Below are 22,721 nucleotides of genomic sequence, written 5' to 3' on the forward strand. Positions count from 1 at the left end.
GAAGAACCTCCTATGTGGTTTTACTCTGTAAGACTTCCTAAGCTTCCGCTAGATTCCTTGATGTGACTGTCTTTTGCACCATATGAGATAAAAATAATTTTGTATCTCTTTATCCCTCACCACTTTTTCAGGGATGCTTCCCACTAATTGAAGTAACAATAAATCTAGTATTCAGCATAGACAGTCACATCAGACTCTCTTCTGTCTTACAGTTAATACTATTATCCAAACATTTTGGAAGCAAAAGCCAAAGTTTAAGGGTCTAGATTTGTACTTGAGCAACAATATAGAGTTGAATTTTGTATTTTGGGAGGCCGAGCCATCCCAACGCGCATCAGTCGTTTGGGATAACGTGTGAGGAAACTGAACATAGATGGCCATCAGGATACTTTGTATTAGTAAGCTCTTATGTAACAAAAATTCAAATGCAGTGTAATTTGTGACAACTTCTTGGGTTTTTAAAGTAGTTTCAACATTTTTTTCTTGATACAGAGAGAAAGTTCAGCACAGCAGGAGTATGCTCTCCAACTCCAGAAACAAGAGCGTTGTCTAACAGAACGAGAAGCATTGCTTTTTAAACATGAAGCAGCTTTGGCTAAAATAAGAGGTGTTGAAAAAGAAGTTCACACAAAATTTGGAGCTATAAAAGAGGTAAAAAAATATATTTGATGATAGATGCTGCTCTACAAAGCATATAATTTGTTTATAGTTGTCTTAAGCCATTACATGTTTGCTGGAAATACTGCTTATTTCTTAAAGTGATTAAAGGAAAGATTTATATAGAAAGTACTGAACAATATTATTAGGATTTTTGTATGACTCCTGTTTCAGAATGATGCATTTAGTTGTCTGATGTATTAGTACATGTTACTGTTACAAGTTAGAAAAAAGAGGTCACTTATTTCTAAAGTAGTGACAGCTATATGACCAGTATTAGAGAAAAAATTTTGGTCTATCTGTAATTTAACGTGCGTTAAATGAGTATTTTTGCATTAGCTGTAGTTGAAATGGATTTCCTTGCAAAGGCTTTAAGACACATTGAGACCTTATGACATAACACCTATTGCAGAGGGCATTAGCAACCAAAGGCTCAAAAAGTTCAGAGGAAGATCAACCTAACTTTGGGGGTGTGGGAAGAAATGAAATGGTGTGATTTTGCTGTAAGAAGAGTTACTTATTAATAACACTGTTCTTGAGAGTGTTTGCAATTGAATTTAGGTCTTGTGAAGAGTTTTAGTTATTATCCAGGAGGTCTCCAAGAGAAATCCTTAAACGTGCACTTTGTGTCAAAACCAGAAGCTGAGAAATTAAATTTCTTTGAAGTGTGCAAGTAAACCTTTCCCACAAGCTGTTGAGGGAGGATAAACTACATGCTAAAAAGGAGGAAAGGGTGCCAGAGGTTAGATCTGAAAAAAGTATACTGTTCACAAGGCCTGAGTGTACAGTATTGCATTTGAATAGAAATATCAGCAGCAGAAACAGAGGATGATAAGTGGGTGCATGGGCTAAACAGGCAGAATGAATTGAGAGTGAATGTGCCAGTCTTCAGCTACAAAAAAGGCTGAAAAACTAGATGTAACAAAAGCAGTTAAGCATATGAACAGGGAGATTGGCAAGACTGTGGTGTTCCTAGTATTGGATAACTTAAGAACAGGGGTGACAAGCATCTGGCAGGAGTGAAATGATATAGCTGGTTAAAATACAGATGACACCACCTGATTTGATTATGGAAGTGGGTGGGTTAGACATCCTGGCATCACCTGCAACCCTATGGCTTAACAACTGAATTGGTTATGAACTTCAAGTAAAGCTGTTAACTGTGTATGTAGAAAAACAGAAGTGAAACATTCCTTAAGATTCCATAAGATAGGGTGCATTATATGTTGGCAGCATCTGTATGTTTATTGGTATGGAAAGGGGATCTGTCATTTCATACAGATGAGAGGACAAAAGGAAACAACCTCAAATTGCACCCGGGAAGGTTTACATTGGATATTAGGAATAATTTCTTCACCTTGGGGATTTTCAAGCATTGGAACAGGCTGCCCAGAGAAGTGATGGAGTCACCATCTCTGGAGGTATGAAAAGACATGTAGATGTGGCACTTAGGGACATAGTTTAGTGGTGGACTTGGCAGTGTTAGGTTAATGGTTGGACTCACTCTTCCAACCTAAATGATTCTATGATTCTGTGTCTTCTTAGGCAAATATGTGTAGGTGCTTTAGACAAGAATGTCATGCCCACAACTGTTCTGATCCTATTGGCTGAAGAGCAACATTTGAGGAAAAGAGGAACCGTAGATGGTTCTCTGTACAACTGGAATGGAAATTATTAAATTTCCAAGCAGAAATACACAGGTGGATCTCTTCAGGACTTACATCCTTTAAATTTCTACAGTCCTTTATTTTTGTCATTTACACATGTAGGGAGAGAGGATATGACTGGAAATGGAAAAGTGGAGATCAAGTAGGTGAATGAAGAATAGTGAACTCATGGAAGGAGAGAAATGAAAGATAGTGTGTGTATATAGCTGGAATATTTTCAGTAAAATAAAACCTTGCTGTTTTATCAAATCTGAGGTACTCAGAGGTGCACTGGTGTCCAGAGAAGATTAAATCTAAAACAAGTTTCAGGGGAAAGAGAAGAATGGCAGTGGATATGCAAGTTGTAGTTAACAATTCATATGCTTATGTTGTAAACCCCAGTGTTAGTCTACAAGGCATAGGATTGGTTTCTTGCTCTGCATGATTGAGAGTGAGCAAAGCCAAAAAAGTAGTTGAAACCTCAAAACACAATCACAACTTTTTGTAATTGAGTGAGCTGTAAATAAAAACTTTTTCATTGATTTTAGTTCACAAACATTTCCCACATCTGAACTGTCTGAGAAATATACATATATATATAGTCTGGTTTTGGTAGAATCTGAAAAGAATAGGAACTATAGTCTGTGCACGTTGCTCTCTGTTTCTATATAAATCCTTCATAACACGCAGTACAAATCTTGTTTTTCTCACTATTTGGCCATGCAAAATGACAAACTTGGTATTTGAAAGTCTGTCCTATTATTTTAACACTAAAATGGAGCTTGGTGTTTTTAGAATAGTCTCTTTTAAATCATGTTTTTAAATTTGATACTTCTCTAGCGACATGAGGCAGAAGTTAAACAGCTGACAGAAGCTTTGAGAGAAATAACTAAAGAAAATAGGAGGCTGAAGTCGTCATTTGACACCTTGAAGGAAATGAATGACTCTTTGAGGAAACAGGTAAAATTATTTCCTGCTACAGAAAATTTTACAAGTTATAGTCAATAATTGTAAATCTTCAAGCAGCTTTAGTTTGCAAAATTGCTGATTTTTTGTTTCTGTAAGACAAGAATTGTATGAGTGACTGAAAGTACTTCCTGCATGTTTTTCTAGTACTTGAAATTTAACCTTTCTGATCTTTTACAGTATAAAAAATATTGGACTTATTCCTCTGACCCACTAGGAACAGCTAATTGTTAGGAAGAGCAAATCCATATCTTCTGAAGCAGATTGAGGGTGGATGCAGAGAAAATATTTTATGACTTAATAGAATCCACCCTGTGCTGATTGGCTGTGCTGATTCTATTAAAAAAAAATTTCTAACTCCATGTTTGCTTAGTATTTTTAGTTATTTTTGCAAATTAAGGCAGTATTTTCTCAGTTCTTATACTGAGATAGTGTTTCATAGTAATACACAGAGTAGGAATTTGTTTCACTTGGCTGTCAAGTCTGACCTAAAATGCTGACGTGCAAATTGCTATCTAAACTGTTTGATCATTGTTTATTCATTGAATTAATACCTGTTCTGATAGATTGAAGGACAGCAAAAATCTACAGCAGGGCCTTATTCTTTCCATTAGAGAAGGTCAGACCTAACTCCTAGGACGTTGATGGTTCTGGTGCAACACATCTGTCTTGTTATTTCCTCTCACTGCTAAATCTTTGCATTTCTGTGCAAAGTGAGGGCTTCTGTGATAATTATGCTGTTCGATGTTGTATGCGTTGGGCATGTTTCTTATGTTTAAATGGTGGTTACACTTTCCCTCATCTTTTCTCACCGAGCAAACTGTTTCTGTAGTATGTTAGTAACTGTGTCATTCTGCAGAGAAAAAAACTTTCACCTTCCCCATTAACAAGACAATTGTACCGTTCTTGAAATATGTGCTCCATTTTTATGTCACTTCTTCATGAAAAGATGTGAAGTACCTGTAAACCTAGGATGATATTGTAGTGCTTATTCTTCCCCTTCACACTGAAAGTTTGGGCTGCAGGTCGAGAGCTACTGCTGCTGTCTTATCAGGTTGCCCAGAGAGGTGTTAGAATCTCAAACCTTGGAGCTGTTCAAAAGCTATCTGACATAGTCCTGGCCAACCATCTTGGTGGCCTAGCTTGAACTGGGGGGTTGGACCAGATGTCCTCCAGAAGTGCTCTTGAGCCTCAGCCAATCTGTGATTCTGTGATTTGTTGAGGGAGGTGTATGATGATTTTGTTTCTCTCACTTTACATGCTGAGAAGAAAAAAATTGAACTTAAATAATTTAGCTACTCAACAGCAGTATCAAATTGTTTCATTGTGATAATTAGGTGAAGAATTCAGTTTTGAATTTACAGATACTTTAATATTTTCTGATTCTTTCAGTTAAGTGATGTAACTGAGCTGAACAAGAAGTTGGAAGGTCAAGCACGAAAAGTACAAGCACGTTTAGAAAACCTACAGGTAAGATTTGTTCTTACATATACCTGCTTCTTTTATAGGTAATCAGTGAAATGTAATTCATTGTTATATTTTGTTGTAGAGGAAGCATGAATTTTCAATAGTACGGAAGTCTGACAATATATGTCAAGTGATGCAACAAAGCAAACCTGTGAAACAGGAGAAAGTGATGGTAACATCAAAAATCGCTAAGGTAAGAACTGAGCAAAAGTCTTGACTGTTTTCATTCCAAAGGCATTAGGCAGTGTAACATTCTTTGTGTATCTGCTGGAAATTAGAAAAAGTAGCTTCCAGTTTTGTTTTACGAGTAAATAATTATAATAAGAGAAGAAACATTATATGGGGAGAAAACACAGTTAACAAAGAGTGAAGTTTGTTGCTAAAAATGTGTCTTGGATTTCATATTGCGTATGTCAATAGTATATGTGTATATTTTTATTTATATGGTATGCTTTCCACTTCCTGTCATGTCATCTTTAATCTGCCAATTAGAATTATAACCTGCTTCCACTTTAACAGATTTCTTTTGCTGTGTCAGAGAAAATCTTAAACTTCTTCTGCTTACTGCTGCCGTACAGCACAGCACTGTCCTTATGAATAACACCAGGCAAAAAGTAGTCAGTCAGAAGTATCTGATAAAGAATCTTAATCTTCTCAACAAAATGTTATTTTTTTGAGAAATAATCTTTAATGGGGAAAGAGAATAAATAGTGTTCATACACAGTTCCAAAACAATCACCTTTGTTTCCTTAAAAAATCTTCTTATAACACTTCATGAAATGCTTTCTTTCTCCATGTAGTTCCGTTTAGTAGCAAGTGAACTGTGAAATGAAAAAGAGATATTCACACCATCCTACTTAACTGATCTACATTGGGTGCCTTTAAACCTGAGCTGTATATATATAGCCAACAAATTCTCTTTACATAGGTTTTAACATACTTTGGTTGCAGGTGTAATACAAATAGTATCAGTAATTACAGTTCTGATAGAAGAGGAAAACAGTTATCTGAAGGTAGATAGAAGAAAACTTTTGAAGTCTTTATAGAACTGTTTGTGCAGCCTGTCTTCAGTTATCTCTGGATGTCTTTCATAGAGTATTTCATTGCAGTGTAGTACAACCAGAATGACAATTTCAAAATGTCTTTGTTGTTTTTTTTAACAATGCTAGTTGCCCAGTTAAATTTTAACAACAGTAAATTGTGTGAAATAAAGCAAAGTAGGTGTAGTGCATTGAGATAAGAATTTCCCCATGCAAAGGACATTAAAGACCTGCTTTCTCCTGTAGTTCATTTGTCCAGAATTATAAAATGGAGTGATTTTTTATGTGAATTTTTTTCCAAGGTGTTTTACTACCATTTGTCCAAATATAAAATAAATTATTTTTTTTACACCCAGAAACGATCACAAATAACACCTGTCCTGCACTGGGGAGGGAGGTGTGAGAGAGAAAAACGCTGCAGGATTCCTTCTGGGTCTCTGGAAGAAAGGCCTGACAACAAATGGCTTAATTAAAAGGCTATTTAATAAGATGGAATAAGAGGAGGAATGAAGAAAGCAAGTAAATCTTGTGTCCCTTCAGATGCTGGGAACCCTGTGTTTGAGCAGCATCAGGTGGAGCTTGGGTGGATTTTTCCCAGAGGATGCCAAGCTGCTCCTGTCCATTGAGAGAAGCTCCTCCTCTTTGGCCATTCAAGATATTACATAATTTTCTTGCAAAAAAACAGCTCTATTCGTGGAGGATGTTCACAGGAGAAGAACTTGTTGCCTTTTTAGACAAGAGCAAGGCCAGGCAGGAGGCATGATCAGCAGTTCCACTTGGGGGCTGCCTGATTTTATCCTGCAGCCAAGCACAGGATAAACTGTGCAATTGATTGATCTGTGGAGCACAGCTCAGGCTGCACCTACTCAGGTTAACTGTGATGTTTTCTCTGACTCTTTTATGTACAGTAGTCTCCCAGTCAGGATTGCCACCTTCCAACCCTTGATCCACATACAGTTCACCTTTCCAAGTGATATTGTAAGTTACATATTAATAATATGCAGGCTTCTCAAACCCTAGGTACAAGGCCCAGCAGAGCACACATGGCCTGTTCACTATCTACTTGAATATGTTTTCCATGGGCTCCCTATACAGTAACTTACCTCCCAGATTTTATCAGGCATAAAATTGTCATCCTTTATATTATGCATAATATTTCATAACAAATGTACTCTCATGTGTTTCAGTCTGTTACTATTTTGGCTTAAAAAAATCATTAACTTGGAAGCCTGAAATATCTGATGTTATGGATGTATTACAGCTACCATTGAATTCACAAGTTTATGAGCTCTTAAGTTTTCTTATGGATTGGATCTCAGACCAGCATCTTAGCAAAATAAAAACACAAGAAGAAAGAGAGGACAGTTATAAACTTACGGTTACCCAGAGCTCAGATAAACCCTCTACTCGGCAAAAGTGTATGAAGGTAAAGGGGTTTGGATTGTTTGCTTGTGTTAACATGTTTCAGATTTCTGGGGGGGGTTGTTAAATGATTCTTAAAGTATAACAGGTCAGCATGTAATTAGAACAAAATCACTGTTAATAAGTCAGTATTCATTCCAGCAGTGAGATAGAATAGATACATTGTCAATTGTAAAGCATACAGATAATTTTTAATAAAAAGTGTGGTGTTCAGTCTCAAGATGAGAGTTTCAGCATTTTATTTCTAGTCACTTCTTTCAGTTGATGCTTCTTTTTTTTTGTGTGATACTTTTCATAATTCCTCTGTTTCAAGGAGATTAACAGGTCAAATTTCAAACATTTTTATGCCTATTTAGATATTAATGTTTCAATTTATGACATATGTAATCTGTTGGATTACAAGAGAAAACTCAAAAAAAAAGTTAAGAAGTCTGTTCGTTTGGTTTTCACTTACAGTTAGCTTATAGAGTAGTTTTATATACTGCATACTGTATATATACTACTTTTGTGTATTTTTACAGCTTTTGCCTATAGCTACTGAGCAACTCCAGTGGATGCCATATGTGAATTCTAAACTGCACATGCCTGTAATTAAATTTATTTACTGGTCTATAAGACAGCTAGACACTGATATACAGGTAAAACAAGTAGTCCTCTTGCAGTATGTTTTTTTAATAACTAAATTCACAGAAGGTATTAATGGATTTTGCATTTTAAATATATATGAAAAGCAGAAGTTTTCAGGCCGTATATAGAAAAGAAACTGCTGTAAAGTATAAATTCTTAGTGTTTAACACAGATAGATGCCAAATCAAAAAAAATCAAGTTAAATTTAAATTTGGCATTGTGTATCTAAATACAGTGTTCGTAAGTATGTGATCTCTGTTGTGATTTCTAAGCACATCAGAAATTACATTTTTGCATATGTAGTTAACAAACTTGCACTAGAAAAGGCAGTACTTTCAGATGCACTTTATGCATGAGATTTGTTGAAATTGATTGAAGTGTGTGGCAAAGCGGTGAAGAAATTTTGTTTGTTTCTGTTCTCTGCTTGGTGTCTAAACACAAGACATTCCTTGCACTCTTTGACTAGAGTGCTCTAAGAAAATATGTAGCAGTAGAATAAAGAAAAAGATAGTAGCCACACTGTAAAGACTGAACATAGTGCTGTCAATAGTGCTTTTGCTGAATCAAACGATAGAAACTTTGTAAATATCCTGAGTTTAAATTCAATAGAATACTAAGCTGTTGTGTTTGGTGCTAATAAGTAACTATATTTTAAATGAGCATATTTTGAAGTTTGATTCTGAAGTAGTATTTCTTTATGACAAAAAGTCTAATAGATATTACCTGTACAGTATTCTTAAGGTTCATATTTAGACCTTGAATTCTGTGAATGGTTTTACAGGATGTAACTTCAGGCAACCTTACAAAATAGAATTGACTGAAACTGAACTTTTTCTGGAACCAGAGGCAACTTAAATAATGTCAGCATATCCAAGGTCCTCACTAATTAGTCTCTTGATTAACTATGTGTTGATACGGCACCGTCGTAGTGTTGTTCAGCTGCTTTTGGAACACAAAGCAGAATTGTCTATACAGATTATATTCCAATATGTGGTCAAACAATTTGCTACTTAATATTTAATCACATGGGGAACATATATATCACTGTATAGTACACAGGATTTCAATGTGTTTTAATGTTTACACTAACTCTATGCACTGTTTGAAACAGCATGCAACAATGAGATCAACAATGAGGAGACTGGGCGAAGATATTTTCAAAGGCATAGTGAGCAAGGGAAACCCACATGGTTCTTCTGAACAGTCTATAGAGAGTAAATCAAAATCAGCAGCTTTTTTTAAGAGTTCCTGTATGCCTTTGAGATTTGTGTCAACTTTAATTGTGCTTAAAACAGTGACACAAGGTAAATTAAGATTTTTTTTTTTATTTTAATTTATTTATTTCAGTCATGTGCCTGGATAAAAAGCATTTCAATGATACTATAGAGTCTGTTATGCTTTATTAGTGAAAAGTGGTTTTACTTGAGTTTGGCTACCTTGTGAAGCAAAATACATATGAATCTTGCTATTATTCATTTCATGTTTGAGTTTATGTGTTCCTTTTAATATGATGACTTGTTAGATCAGTCAACATTTCTGAAGAAGGGGAAAAGAGACGTTGATAATTCTGTCAAACTGTTTTCCTTCTTTGTCCTTTTGACATAGAGAGTGGTGTTCACTTTTGTGAGAAGAAAAACCTTTGATCAGTCTGATTTATTGAGATATTTTAAAATTAATTTACAGATTAACTTTGGTTATTTAAACAAATTCTTCCCTATTTCTAGTTTATATATATATATATATGTATGACTTCTTCAAACACTTCAACATAATCTGAATTATGCTTGAAGGTTCTTCATTCATGTATGTGCAGATGTGATGAGTAATCCAAAAGAATGTTTTATTTTGACTTCTGTTATTAGGTTTCTCTTTGACTTAGTGTTTTAATTCAGTAATGGCCTCAGTGATTGCTATGAACCTATGCAAAAGGAGTCCATCAGCATAAAAGCAGCAGAGTTGATAGGTCCCCTCTGAATCCTGAATGCAGTGTAATTGCTACTTATTATCAAGTTGAGTTTCTGAATATATTAACGCTTGATTTTTTTGTGTGTGTTTATTTCTTTGGGAAAAAAAAGATCATATACTCTCTTAAACTATATAGTCCATACAGCCTCCAATGCCTGTTAGGGGATTATTCTATCTGAAACAGCTACATCACTTTCAGCTCTTTCTTCTGCCTTTTGTTAACCAGAAAGGATCAGGAGGGTTGTGTAGGGGGGCAGCACAGGGTGAGTGACTCTTACCTTTCAGTGTGAGATTTTTTCTGTTTCCTTTGTTCTCAGGACCCTTCCACCTTTTACACTGGCAGATATGTATAACAGTAAAGTAGAATTTTCTACTTAAAACCTATGTAATTTGGTGTTGGCAAAGAAATAGAGGAAGCTGGGTCTTTCTTGCCTTATGGGAGAGGGAGAAGATAAAGGTTTCAAAGTAGACACTACAGGATTACACAAATCAGATTGTATCTAGACAGTGTGACAAAAAGTGTGGAAAATATAACTCAAAGACTAGAGTAACTGTTTTCCCAGCTGATTTGTTAACAGCTGCCTTTCACTTATGAAGTCTTTTCTCTCTTCAAGGGAAATAGATAACAAGAGGTGTTGCAGATCTTTTTATGGAAGTTAGGCAGAAAAGTAATTATATACCATCAAGAGCAGGTGTAAGATGCGATTGCTGCTTACCTGCAACAACTTAGCGGTACTGTGGTGCTGCATAACTGGGATTTTCTGCAAGAATACGTTTTACAAGGATAGCATAAGAATGAATGTATTTATAACTCTTTTCCAACTCTTTGTGATATTAACCACTTATTTTTCCCTTTTCAAAGACATTTTAAAAGCACAGATCATTTTGATGGCAAGTATTTGTTCTGTGGGGCTACAACTGAACAATCTAACCTAACCTCAGAAATGGTCCTGCTTTAGGCAGGAAGGTTAGATTCCAACTAAATTGTTCCATGATTCTATGCTACCTTTGATTTTCGTGACCTTTTATTCTCTGAATGGTTTCTATTTTAAAATGCCATTACTAGTAACACATTTATTCTGCTAATAACACAAAGAGATTCAGATAGGTTACAGAGGTGTTAATTATCAAGGTACTCCTGAAAAACCATGCCAGAATGGTTTTGTCATCTGATATTTTTTTTAGCCTCTTGCGTGAAATATATTGTGAATATTAGGCCAGTTCCTTAGACAGCAGAGATCCATATCACAAAATTGCTGCAATCTCTGGCACCCTGATAGACACTGAATTGGGAGGCCAAGATTTTAAATGCATAGATAATGAAGAGTGTTCTTTTTCATGGAAGTCGTGCTTTTGGATTAGATAGTTAAGAAGATTAGTTTGTCTTTATGCTTAGCAACCTGTTCAGGATTTATGTTGAGAGTATTTACAGTAAATACAGGATTTAAACATGATGGAAGACCACCCTGACATCGTTAATGAACTAACACAGTATTTCAGCTGTTGGAGGAAACTATTTTAGTCAAGACATTTTGGTGAAGCATGATAATTATTCTTAAATTGCGACTCATATTTCTAGAAATGTTTGATAAAAGCAATGCAAGAAGAATTGCAATACCAAAACTAGTCATTGCCGAGACTGATTTACCCTAAGCAGATGAACAGTCTTGATTAGAATGAACCAGTTTAGCCTCTCATGGTTCCCTTTTACTGCTGGCTTCTATAACATGGAAAATATGATCTGATGTTAAACATATGTCAGATATCACTGTGTATGAATTTTGATCACTCTGACCACATGGCACTAATGATCTAGTGATAAAGTAGCACATTTGAACATACATCTTCTTTCCCTTAAATGTCAGTATCCAGCAGATGGCACCACAGTTAAACTTTTGCGGCAGGATAAATTGTTTCCTTCTACTTAATTTTCTGCGCTCCAGATGATCAATGAGATTCCGAGATACTGAGGACAATTTGACATCAGGAAATTAAGAAATTAGATTGGTTCACTTCATCTGCATTCTTAGTAGAATTTAATGGACTCTACAATGAATAAGAATATAAAATGTATGTGCTGAAACTACCGCTTTTTATAGAAGGAATGGGAATAGTTGCTCTGGTGAGAGTAATTGCTCCTACTCAGACAAATCAGCCATTGACTCCTTTAATAGAGGTTTCCCAGATGTTGAAACTGACATTGTCTCAAACTATGTCAGCTTATATTTTCTTTCCTCTTAAGCAAAATATTTGCAGGACTTTACATTTGTAAATATATTTTTCTTAAACATAGTAGATAGTGTCTTTCTCTACTCAGAATAAATTGTTAAGGAATAAAAACAGACAAGTAAATTTAATATTTTCACCATTTAGCTTTTAAGTATATGTCTGCAACAGAAACTGTCGAACAGTTGTTCACACTGCTTAATGAAATGATGGCTATAGAAGTCTTATTGCCTGTATTCTGGTATCTTTCAGTGGATTACCTGGCTCAGGCATTTGATTCACTTCGCATAGACTTGAAGACAGATGAAGGGAAGGCCTTATTTTTGGAATACCAATGTGTGCCTGTTGTATTAAGTCACTTAAAAGTATCCAGTAGAGGTCTGCTTTCCAGTGCTCTTGAAGGATTACTTCAGATGACCATGGAATCTGGTAAATTGGGGTAATTAAAAAAAAAATAAAAAATTAAAAATCAGGATAAGAACAGGTGAGGTAAGCATAAATACAATGTAAAACAGCACGATTCTTATGTATAAATGATCTAATGTAGTGTTAACATTCATTTGTATCATGTACATTCATTAGAGACATAAAACGTACATCTGAATTTTCTTTCTCTGTCATCTTGTGTTTTCCGCTCCCTCTCAGCACCTATGTTTTATATTTTGTCCTGGTTGCTTTCTTATTTATTGCTGTGAATTTTTTGTTGCTCTTTTTTGGTTTGGCATTTCAGTTTATTCCACTGTATTATTTTGACGATATTTTTCTTTGAAGTCAGTCTGTGCCAGGGAAGCCAAATCATGAAAAACTGCCAGAAGGTGGAAATAAAATATAGGTTGTATTTAAATTCTTTTCCTAGTTTGAATGAACAGATCATCCACAATCATTTTTCAGTTTCTAATAATTGAAAATGGCATTTCTAAAAGAGATGGTTATGTTTTGCTGAATCTTACTGTGCTTTGGTCCTGGAAAAGTGTTAATAATCCTGTTTGTCATAGCATTTTCCAAGTAATCCAGGCTAAGGATCAGTTGATAACCAACTGGATAAACATGAAGGTAGAGAGGCATTCCAGTGCCACTTTGAATAAACTTTGTGGGTGGGTTTTTTTTAAAGATGAAAATCACTCACTGCTTTGTAGAACAGAATAGGGGAAGGGGCTGCTGCTATTTTTGAAATGTTCGTTATTTTGGAAGGGTTTTGTTACCATGCATTGTTCTGATTAAAATACAAAACATGTTTGACTTGGGATGGTATAGCATTGAGTAAACAGCAACTTTGTAGCAATGTAAGTGCAGAAATATTTAACTAACGTTCTATTCTTCCTTGCAGACTCTTTTTCTGATCATGTAGTTAATGCAGTCTTACACTAAGGTATTCTTCCTAATAGTCATGACTGTGGTTGATAAAATGATTGGAAAAGAATTAATTGAATGCACAAAGGTCACAACCTAAGCAAAGTGGGTGGTGTCTGGTATTATTTTGGGTAATGTCAATACCGGTACATCTGTTACCTCTCTGTAGTCAATCTGATACACTAGATGCCTGCAGTTTGAAGAATAATGAAGAAATATTTTGAGAGACTCAAATTTTTGCTTTCTCGCTTCTCAGAGAAGTTGTACGTATGTGAAATGAGGAAATTAAGAGTACTGTTTAATGGAATTGATATTTGATTGAGAATTATTTCTTGGCAACTGGATATAAAGCCTTATGCAGAGCCTTTCTCTTTGGTAGAATAAATTGCCAGTACACAAGTTATAGGCATGTTCTGCTTTTTTCCAGTACATAGTTGGTGTTTTGCAAGAAGTTGTTAACCATGAGAAGTAGGATTGTTGATGGGAAACTGTGTTTTCATTGCTTTGTAAGTTTCTTATTAAAAAGTCATTAAAAGACAAACTATAGAAGATGGCAGTGAATATTCAGAGGACTCTCTATGTTAAAGTAAAACAAGAATTTATGCTCACAGTATGCTTACAGTTTTAAAGCTGTATTCATGTGCAGCCTTAAACGTGAAGTCATAGGTAGCTGGCCATATACTCAAATACAGAATTGTATTACCCAAAAAGACAGTATCTGGCCAACAGAAGGCAAAGTCTAGACTTTTATTTTTTGCTGTAATAGATGCCATCCTAACCATTCTTTCAATTTGGGTTTTTTTCTTCGTATTATTTTCTATAACTTAATTTTTTAAGTTTTAATTTTTTCATGAAGTATTTTTATAGATTTAAATTTTAGTTGTTCAGGCTGAAAAATGTTAATCAGATGTGAAATAGCTGCTATGTTTCAATAGTCCTCCCTGTAACTGCATGTACTTTTTTTTATAGTAAGCAATGAATGCTAATGTTTCTGTGCAGTTTAGGCCTCTCTAAGGTCCTTATGTAGGCTGCCTCCTGTGTAAGAAATTATCTTCCTCATGTTACAGAAATGAAGCCTAGGTTTCCCTCATATGTTAAGGAAAATTACTTAAACTGCATATGAAGAAGGTACATACTAATCTAAGATGGATATTTCTGTTGATAGAAATTAGAACAAGGGAGTCTGCAGTATTGAGTAAGCAGATTTAGTTTTGGTATGCACGTTCTCAGATTTTGGATCAGTATCATTGCTTTTGGCTTCCCAATATGTCTGGTACAATCGGTCCAGAATCCAAGTTTCCATTGCAAGTTCATACATTGACAGTGCCGGTAAGGCATTCACTTACTAAAAACATGATGTCAAATGCAACAGCTGAGGTATTAGTATCATCTTTTCCTATCTGTGTACAAGACCTTAATGGCAAATTTAAATTAATGTTCTTACTGCTATGCATCTTACTGTCACACAGCCCTCCATGCACTCCATCTCCATCTCTCCTCAGGAGTTTCACACCAAGAATCTGGGAGAGTCCTCGCACCACCATTTCAATGGGAAATGGTGGAGGTCTGAATGGTAACATTCCTCAGTACTTTTTTAATCTGTGTACTTATGATTTCACTGTTATATGTTCAGCAGTCTTGGCCAGCTCAGGATATGCATTCACACACAATATCTTTTACTGTTCTGATTGTTGCCTTCTTCTCTTAGATCTTTTTTCACAAGGAAGAGAAGTATCAGCAGACAGAGATGGAGGAATAATTAATTCCAGAGTGATTTACTTGTCTGAGAAGACTTGCTATATCACAAGGTGGTCCAGAGGGTGGCTTGAGGCATTTCAAAACCTGAAAAAAATGCATGAAGTCAGGATTCTTCGGTTCCTGCTGGAAACTGTGGGCAGAAAGCCAAATAGTGTTGTGTTAATGTTCTGTACTCTTTTTTTCTTTTTTTTGCCTGGTATGCTGGGAATAACATTGAACAAGGAATATTTTGGTAGTAGAACTGCAGCATAATTTTTTTGGCATTTTAGAGATGCCATGATTCATTCTAGGGCTTTCTTTGCACTAGTCAGCATCCCATAGCTACTGTTTAGGAAAAGTGAAAGCAATAAGGATCACTCAAATAGTCTAGTTTAAAAGAAAAAAAAAAGGCAGTAAACCAGAGTTTCAGGATTTGACAAGGTCTACTTCTCTGCCGTTCTCTGCCATGTTTGTTAACACCACTTGCTTCTGTAAAGCTAACTTTAATAAAACAGTGTCTATTTGTAAAAAGTCTTTCACAGTGCAGTGGGAAGAAGTAAAATCTATATGGCGAGAGGCAGATGATAGTCAAGATCTCTGTATATCATGCTAACTGGTATGCAATGTGCCTGCACATGCTTTTATATGTTTGGGCACATCCATGCCCTAAAGACTGTGGCTGATAAAGATAACTATCAGGAGTTCAAGCCACAAAAAATACTCCATTTAAAGATCAATACCCCTTCACTTCAAAGGCTAATGAAACTTTGCTCATTGAGAATTTGGAGCTTCCCTGGTTTCAGTGAGCTTCTGTGTTCAGTCTGAAGGAAGAAGCAGATGATGCTTTTTGCACTGCACAACTCAGTTGTGTGAAGTACAAAGGAGAGCGCATAGGTTACTACACTAAATGAGCCCTATACAACTTCTAGTGACAGACTTTCTTTTTGGAAACCTCACTTGGAATCCCCATGTCTAATGAGAGCAAAAAAGTATCAGCAGCAAATATCACAGATAGTTTCACTGAGTTTTTACTCTTGCATTACTTTTCACATCATGCCTTTCCCAAAAAAAAGGCACCATTTTTGAACATTGAAAACACAAGATTGGCTCCTTTGAGTGGAATGCATTTATGGATCACATACACTTTGCAAATGGTAGGTAGCTGTGTGTGTCTCTCTATATATGTATGTATATGTGCATGTTTATATTCACATATGTGGCACCAGAAGAGTCATCCCTGAGTACTCAGACATTAGGGAGGATGCTACTGCTGAGCAACATCTGAATGTTCACTCAGATGACAGGAAAGAGGAAAATGTAACCTTAGGGATTAGGCATTTCATCTCTACTCCAAAGACAAAAGGGGAGTATCAATTTATTTTGATCCCCTTTGTGTCAAGAGGCCTATCTATTTGCATTCTTAATGGTAAAATCATTTGTCATCATTTCCTCGTTAGAACCACAAGATGAACTATGAGCCGTCAAGGTGGTCTTTTTGGTTCATCTCTTACTTCAGATTCCAGGTTGGAACTTTTTCGGTCACTACTAGGGCCAGGGTTTACTCTTTAATCATTTTGATTCTCAGTTAGAGAGATCTTACTATATTCCACAGAAATAATATCAGTCTAGTAAATCTCATAAAGCAAGTTTGAAACTCATTTAAAACTGTAAATATAAATGCACCTGAGGTCCACAGCTTCATGAAAAATTTATCTGAGTTGACATCTTTTCTGTACAAGAGTAGATAACACCAGTGTACCTGTCCAGCTAGGCCATAGGAGCACAGTGGTCTTAACACCACAGGAATTCTGTGAAGAAATAGTTAAGACTTTCGGTACCCTTGGGAAGCTAATTTGGATGTGTTTCTTGAAACTTAGTTGCATCACCATAGCCTACAACAACCAGAGACCACAAGTATACAATAGTGTCACATTATTTCTTGGATGGATTCACCTTATATTTATTTATCAAACTGGAATCTCAAATTGTATACATGTCACCAGACTACATTATGGTTTAGGTATCAAAACTTGGATAGCGTTCCAGCTATTGGTGTACTGGAACTGGTATTTCCCAGACATCTGTGACTTTTCATGCCATTGTATAAATCTGAAGTGTAGTGCCAGCCAAAAATAATCTCACCGTTTTGTCCCGGTGTGGTGGGTTGACCTTGGTTGACCAAGCTGTTCTATCACTCCCCTCCTCAGCAGGACAGGGGAGAAAGTAAGATGGAAAAAAAAAATCATGGGTCGAGATAAAATCAGTTTAATAAAGCAAAAGCAAAGTCCATACATGGAAGCAAAGGAAATCAAAAGATTTTATTCTCTGCTTCCCATCAGCAGGTGGTGTCCAGCCACTTCCTGGGAAGTGAGACTTCAGCATGCATAGAGGTTGGTCTGGAAGGCAACGTCATGAATAACGAATGCCTCCTTCCCTTCCAATTCACCCTTCCCTCTTCTCCTTACTCTTAGCTTTTATTGTTGAGCAGATATGATATGGTATGGGAGTCAGTTTGAGTCAGCTATCCTGGCTGTATCCCCTCCCCTCCCAAGATCTTGCCCAACCCCAGCCTACTGGTGAGGGAGAGTGCTGGAGAGACAGTGCTGATGCTGTGCCAGCATTGCCCAGCAGTAGCCAAGCACTGGTGTGTTACCAGCACCCTTCTAGCCACCAACACAAAGCACAGCACTTTGAGGGCTGCTGTGGGGAAAATTAACTCTGTCTCAGCCAGACCCAATAACACCCAATCATTAATGGTTTTGAAACTTAAGCAGTGTGTCAGAGATACAGAATATATACATATATGTGTGTGTGCCAATCTTGTTTGCCTCACCTCTTTTACAAAGACGTTAAAGCCTAAGGCAGAGGTAAAATATTATACTGATCACTTTTCTTCTAATATACAAAAACATTCAAAGCTGGAACAAAGGCTGACTTTTGAATGTCAGGGGTGAAAAAAGTTGAGGTTAGTTTTGGCCAACTCTTCAGGGCATGAGTGAGAGTCTGCTAAAGATATTATGCAGTAATTTCAGACAGTTTACTTTGTGTCAAGAGAACTTCAGTTTCAGTTTACTTTCATGCTCCAATAGTGTTGGGATTTTTTCATATTCCAATATTTCTGTGGATTCTGTTCACTACTTTTACTGCTAGTGGACTTGAGGAGAGAAACTTTGCAACTGAGTCCTTACATAACCATTTGCATTCTGTTAGCAAATTGCTTCTTTTAGCCTATGCTAGGAACTTAATAAGCAGCTGAAATGAAGTTGTGGATAATTGTTAGGATAAACAATATAATGTTAAATAATTTATGTTGTATTTCATGTTCTTTGCGTGATGGAGAAATTATTTTTCTTCAGATGAGCTCAGTGGCCTAAGTTGAAGTCTGATTGGTTTAGTTAGCTATCTTCAGTGGAATAGGTTGCTTCTGAATTTCACAGTTTTGAGAGTTAACAGCTTGTTGTGAACCTGACAGTAGAAAATCAACTCCACAAAGTTATTTTATCCCTTTTCTTACTACGTTCTGTTAATATTTTTGTCTAAAAATGTCCATAATGGTGCATAAATTGGTACATTTCAACCTGTTCAGTCTTCTAAGTGTACTTTCTGATAGCAGATACATGAGAACACAGAACCAAAGCAGCGCTGTAGCTACCATGTTTGGCTTTTAGTCCCATCTCTAAGCTCTGAACCCTTCTGAAGATAGAACTAAGAACAAAATCTTCTCTGATAGCATTGTAATAGAAAGTAGATTTAATGTCTTGATAAATTCTCAGTGTGCTTGATGATAGATTTCTACAAATGCTCTGACTGCCTTTGGAGCAAAATGTATTAACTGCTTCATGCTGATGTTTCAGTTTAGTCAAGTGGCATATAATGTATTTATTGCTTAACATAACTCTTACCATTTCTCATTTAAATTACTATTAATGTTTAATAATTGAAGTAATAGTTACTTTTAATCATTAAAATTGTTATACTATGAACCAGTGACTTCTAGGGCACCTTCATACCCCAAAGTTCCCTCCCTAACACTACAAATTTCTTAGCAGATCTTGTTTCTAGGACAGTGGGTGCAACACACTGTTCAAGAGAGTTCCTGTATGTCAGACATGAAACACTTTCTGGAAACCATATAGTAATAAGTAACATGACCTCATCAAGAAAATTTGTTCTATAGGTGTTGAAGAACGTCACATCATTAGTATTAAATCACCCTGTAGTTGAATACTTGTCATATACAATCTTGTTGAATACTGTTCTTCCTTCTTCTCCCTTCTCAAGCAGCTTACTATGTTTTTTTTACTTGTGAATCAATTAAAAGGGTTTCAAAGGATGTAGTGAATTTGTTAATTGTAGTCTGATTCATGCTTGATTTAAATCTGCTGTTAGCAGAGAGCTGCCTGCCTCAGTTTCACCCTTTGCACTTTTATACAAAGACATTATATGTCTTAAATTTTTCCTGCAGTGATAACTGACTTCTGTCATGTAGATTAATAAGTTCCCCTTTCTCAACCTTAAGTTCATTCAATGAAATCAAAACTTACCTGTTCAATGGACATTAAAAAACGCTGGCCTTTGCTTTAAATAAAACTTACATTTTCTTTGTCTTCAAACCTATTTCTGTTTTGCAGAGAGTATATTTTGCATTAGTGTGTACTTACTCACAAATTGAGATAAGTGCATATTCAAAAAAAGTCATCTCAAAATTATTCTGTCGTGTTTACTGTAAGTTAAGGCACATTGTGGTTGGGCTTAACTGTGATTTCTTAACCGTATTTACATCACTGAAGATTTTTAGTAACTTCAAAAGTGGGCTGTATTTACACATGCACCGAGCCTTACTTCTAATTTCATTTTTTTTTAAGAAAATATTATGATCATGGATAACCAAGTCTGTGTCCAGATGTATTCATCTCATAAGTTAATCAAGCCAGTGAAGATAAAAAGATTGTCTCCGTAGTAAGAAACTGTGCTTATTTACATGTAAACTGAATCTTTTTACATGGACTACCTGTGTGGACACCCTCTCTTTTCCTTTGTATTGGAATGCTTCCATAACTGATGCACTGTGCACTGTTCTACAGGTGCTTCTAGAATGTCAGTGGTCAGAATCTGTCAAGGAAACTCAAACCTGCCCCTTTGTGGTTTTTCTTGAGTCTTAGCATTTTGAGACTTTACAGACTACAAGCAGTAGTAAAGCATGGAGTAAAAAATGCCTGTATGCTTAAACAGATTAAAATTTAACTTTTTCCATCATATTATGTTTACTGGTAACTGGTAACTTTGTAGGATTGTAACTTTTCAAGTGAGCTTATTCTGCAGCACTGAAAGGGTAAAATTGTCAAGTTTGTGAATACCAAACTAAGATAGGATTCCCCCTCACCTTTGTGAAAGGCAGATGTGACAGTTCTCCTGAGGAATTGTTTGAAGCTATAGCGAAAGAAATGATTTACAGCTTATGTGGGATGAACATTGAAATACAAACCGTTTAAAAGGAAATCCTTCCTCTGTTATCCTATAATTTTTATTCATTTTTCTAAAAAACAGCGAATAATTATGTTAGATTAATAGATGTTTTAGTTTAATATTTTAACCACAATAAGTATCTCTAACTCTGTTAAATGCAGCCTAGATAATGTTAGGACCAACCTGTATATGTTGAAAGCAAGCAAGTACACCAAAATTCTGTATATATTTTTGTTAATTAATTGCAAGCTTAGTTTAAATATTTTGATTTTGATGAAATTAATTTAGTATGAAGTATCAGAAGCCTTCTGTCTAATAACAAATAACGTCTGTCATTATTTTCTCCTTGTTCTAGTAACAGTCATGTAATGCTTAGCCATTCTGAATTTTAGACCTCTGTGTCATTCACTCCAAAGTAAGAAATAGAAGGGGCCATTAAATATAAAGTTATGTAGAGCCAAGTAACCACTTCAGAAGTAAACCTTCACTGTTCATTTAGGGCACTGCTGTAGTTCATAAGCAGCATGCAATTTTGAAGGGAGATGTGAATGCTAAGTTTTTTAAAGTATTTCATGTAAAAAAGAGTTGTTTTTGTCAGTATGTGGATATACACATCCCTTTTCCAGTTAATTTAAGTTGTAAAATCTTTAGAACACTAAAGTTTATTCAAGTAGGATCTCGTTTGCTCTTATTTACTAAACTTGCATTTCATTAATAAACAGTTTACAGTTTTATCGCTTTCCATAAAATGGTTTAATTTAAAACTACGTATGATTTAATTAGGAAAAAATATTTTTATACACATTATATTTTGTATTTGACTAGCAAACATGTGTGCTGTACTTTTTAGCCAGCTGTTTTTAGAGCAATGTCATAATTCAAATTTCATAAAGAGGGCTGTTTTGTGAAGTCAATAGTAAAAAATTTTGCAGTTTGTGTAACATCTGCACATTCTCAAGGTTCAGATTTTATTTACCTGCTCACTTGCAATCTGATGTTAACAGAATTACAGGTCATGCCAGGTAATGTTTGTTTATGTAAAGGCTTCCTTATTTGCATTTGAGATTGTGTTTGAAATACTGTGCTTCGTTCTGAGCTAGTTATTACAGGAGCTAAGATATGGGAGCAGGGGAAACAAGGCAGTCAAGCTCTGATAGAAAAAGTGTTGGAATAAAACTCCTTTAGATGTCCTCTGTAAGAGAAGTTACAATTCCTTTTGTGATTCTGGTAGTTCATTAGGCCTTTTATTGAACAAAGTAACCCATAATAGTTTATAGCTTCGATTTGAAATGCTGTCTAGATTATTTGTAAAATGTTTTTTTTCTCTCAGGCCTCATTAGAATCAGTCTTTAATGGTTAGACCATGTTGATTGCTCATAGACATACTGAATTCAATCAGCACACCAAAAGTTTTCATCCTCTGATGTTTCTAATCAATGATTTTCCAAAAAAAATGTTTGTTTTTTCTTAATGTATCATCTTTATGCTTCTGCTATTCTAGCAAGTAAGATAATTCTGTTTTCCATGTATTTTATACCTGTTGCATTCTAAGTTGGCAGTTCCAGCATAGGATTTCATTAGACTATTCCTATCTTCACACCATAGTCATTAACTAATACACCAAATAAGCACAATTGCAAAAATCAGTATTTAAAACTGAAATTCATTTTTAGCCAATTCCTTACACTATATGACCTAGAATGACCTTCCAGTCATTCTTCTAACCCCCATCTTCTCCAGTATAATATTACATGTGTTGCTTTATCAAATGATATTAAAGTCTAGATGAATTATAATTGCTGTAGCATTTCTTTACTAGAAAAGTATGTGACTATTCTGCGTCAACATACCTATAGTTCCTATACACATACTTACAGACAAACCTAAAGTACATTTTATTTCCTTTTTTATTTGTCTGCTTTAGCTCCTGAAAATATCTTTACTTTATTACAGAAGGGTGCATATGTTCAGTTTGCCATTTTTTTAGTCCAAATCCAACATATATATTGCATTGACTGTTCTCTCTTCATGAAGTGCTGCTTCCTGACTTGTTTTTTACCAGACACCAAACAGTGCCCACATCCACTCCACGAGTGGCCAGTTTCTTCAGCAGAATGCTGTGGGAAACAGTATCAAAGGCTTTACTAAAGTC

The 22,721-nt window shown here is 35.5% G+C and overlaps 1 protein-coding gene across 2 annotated transcripts in view; it reads left to right on the forward strand.

Moving 5' to 3' along the window:
- The window catches only part of CCDC138 (coiled-coil domain containing 138), a 37,838-nt gene that overhangs the window by 6,529 nt on the left and 8,588 nt on the right, over positions 1-22,721 (forward strand). For both annotated transcript variants that reach the window (XM_027743522.2, XM_039384459.1), the window contains exons 6-13: positions 493-651; positions 3,144-3,263; positions 4,662-4,739; positions 4,819-4,929; positions 7,038-7,202; positions 7,720-7,836; positions 8,937-9,129; positions 12,269-12,445. In XM_027743522.2, coding sequence (XP_027599323.1) covers positions 493-651; positions 3,144-3,263; positions 4,662-4,739; positions 4,819-4,929; positions 7,038-7,202; positions 7,720-7,836; positions 8,937-9,129; positions 12,269-12,445 — 1,120 coding nt within the window. The remainder of the gene's footprint in view (positions 1-492; positions 652-3,143; positions 3,264-4,661; positions 4,740-4,818; positions 4,930-7,037; positions 7,203-7,719; positions 7,837-8,936; positions 9,130-12,268; positions 12,446-22,721) is intronic.

The sequence above is a fragment of the Pipra filicauda genome, unplaced genomic scaffold (assembly GCF_003945595.2).
Source record: "Pipra filicauda isolate LSUMZ 115617 unplaced genomic scaffold, ASM394559v2 scaffold115_size4368891_pilon, whole genome shotgun sequence".
Classification (NCBI taxonomy): domain Eukaryota; kingdom Metazoa; phylum Chordata; class Aves; order Passeriformes; family Pipridae; genus Pipra; species Pipra filicauda.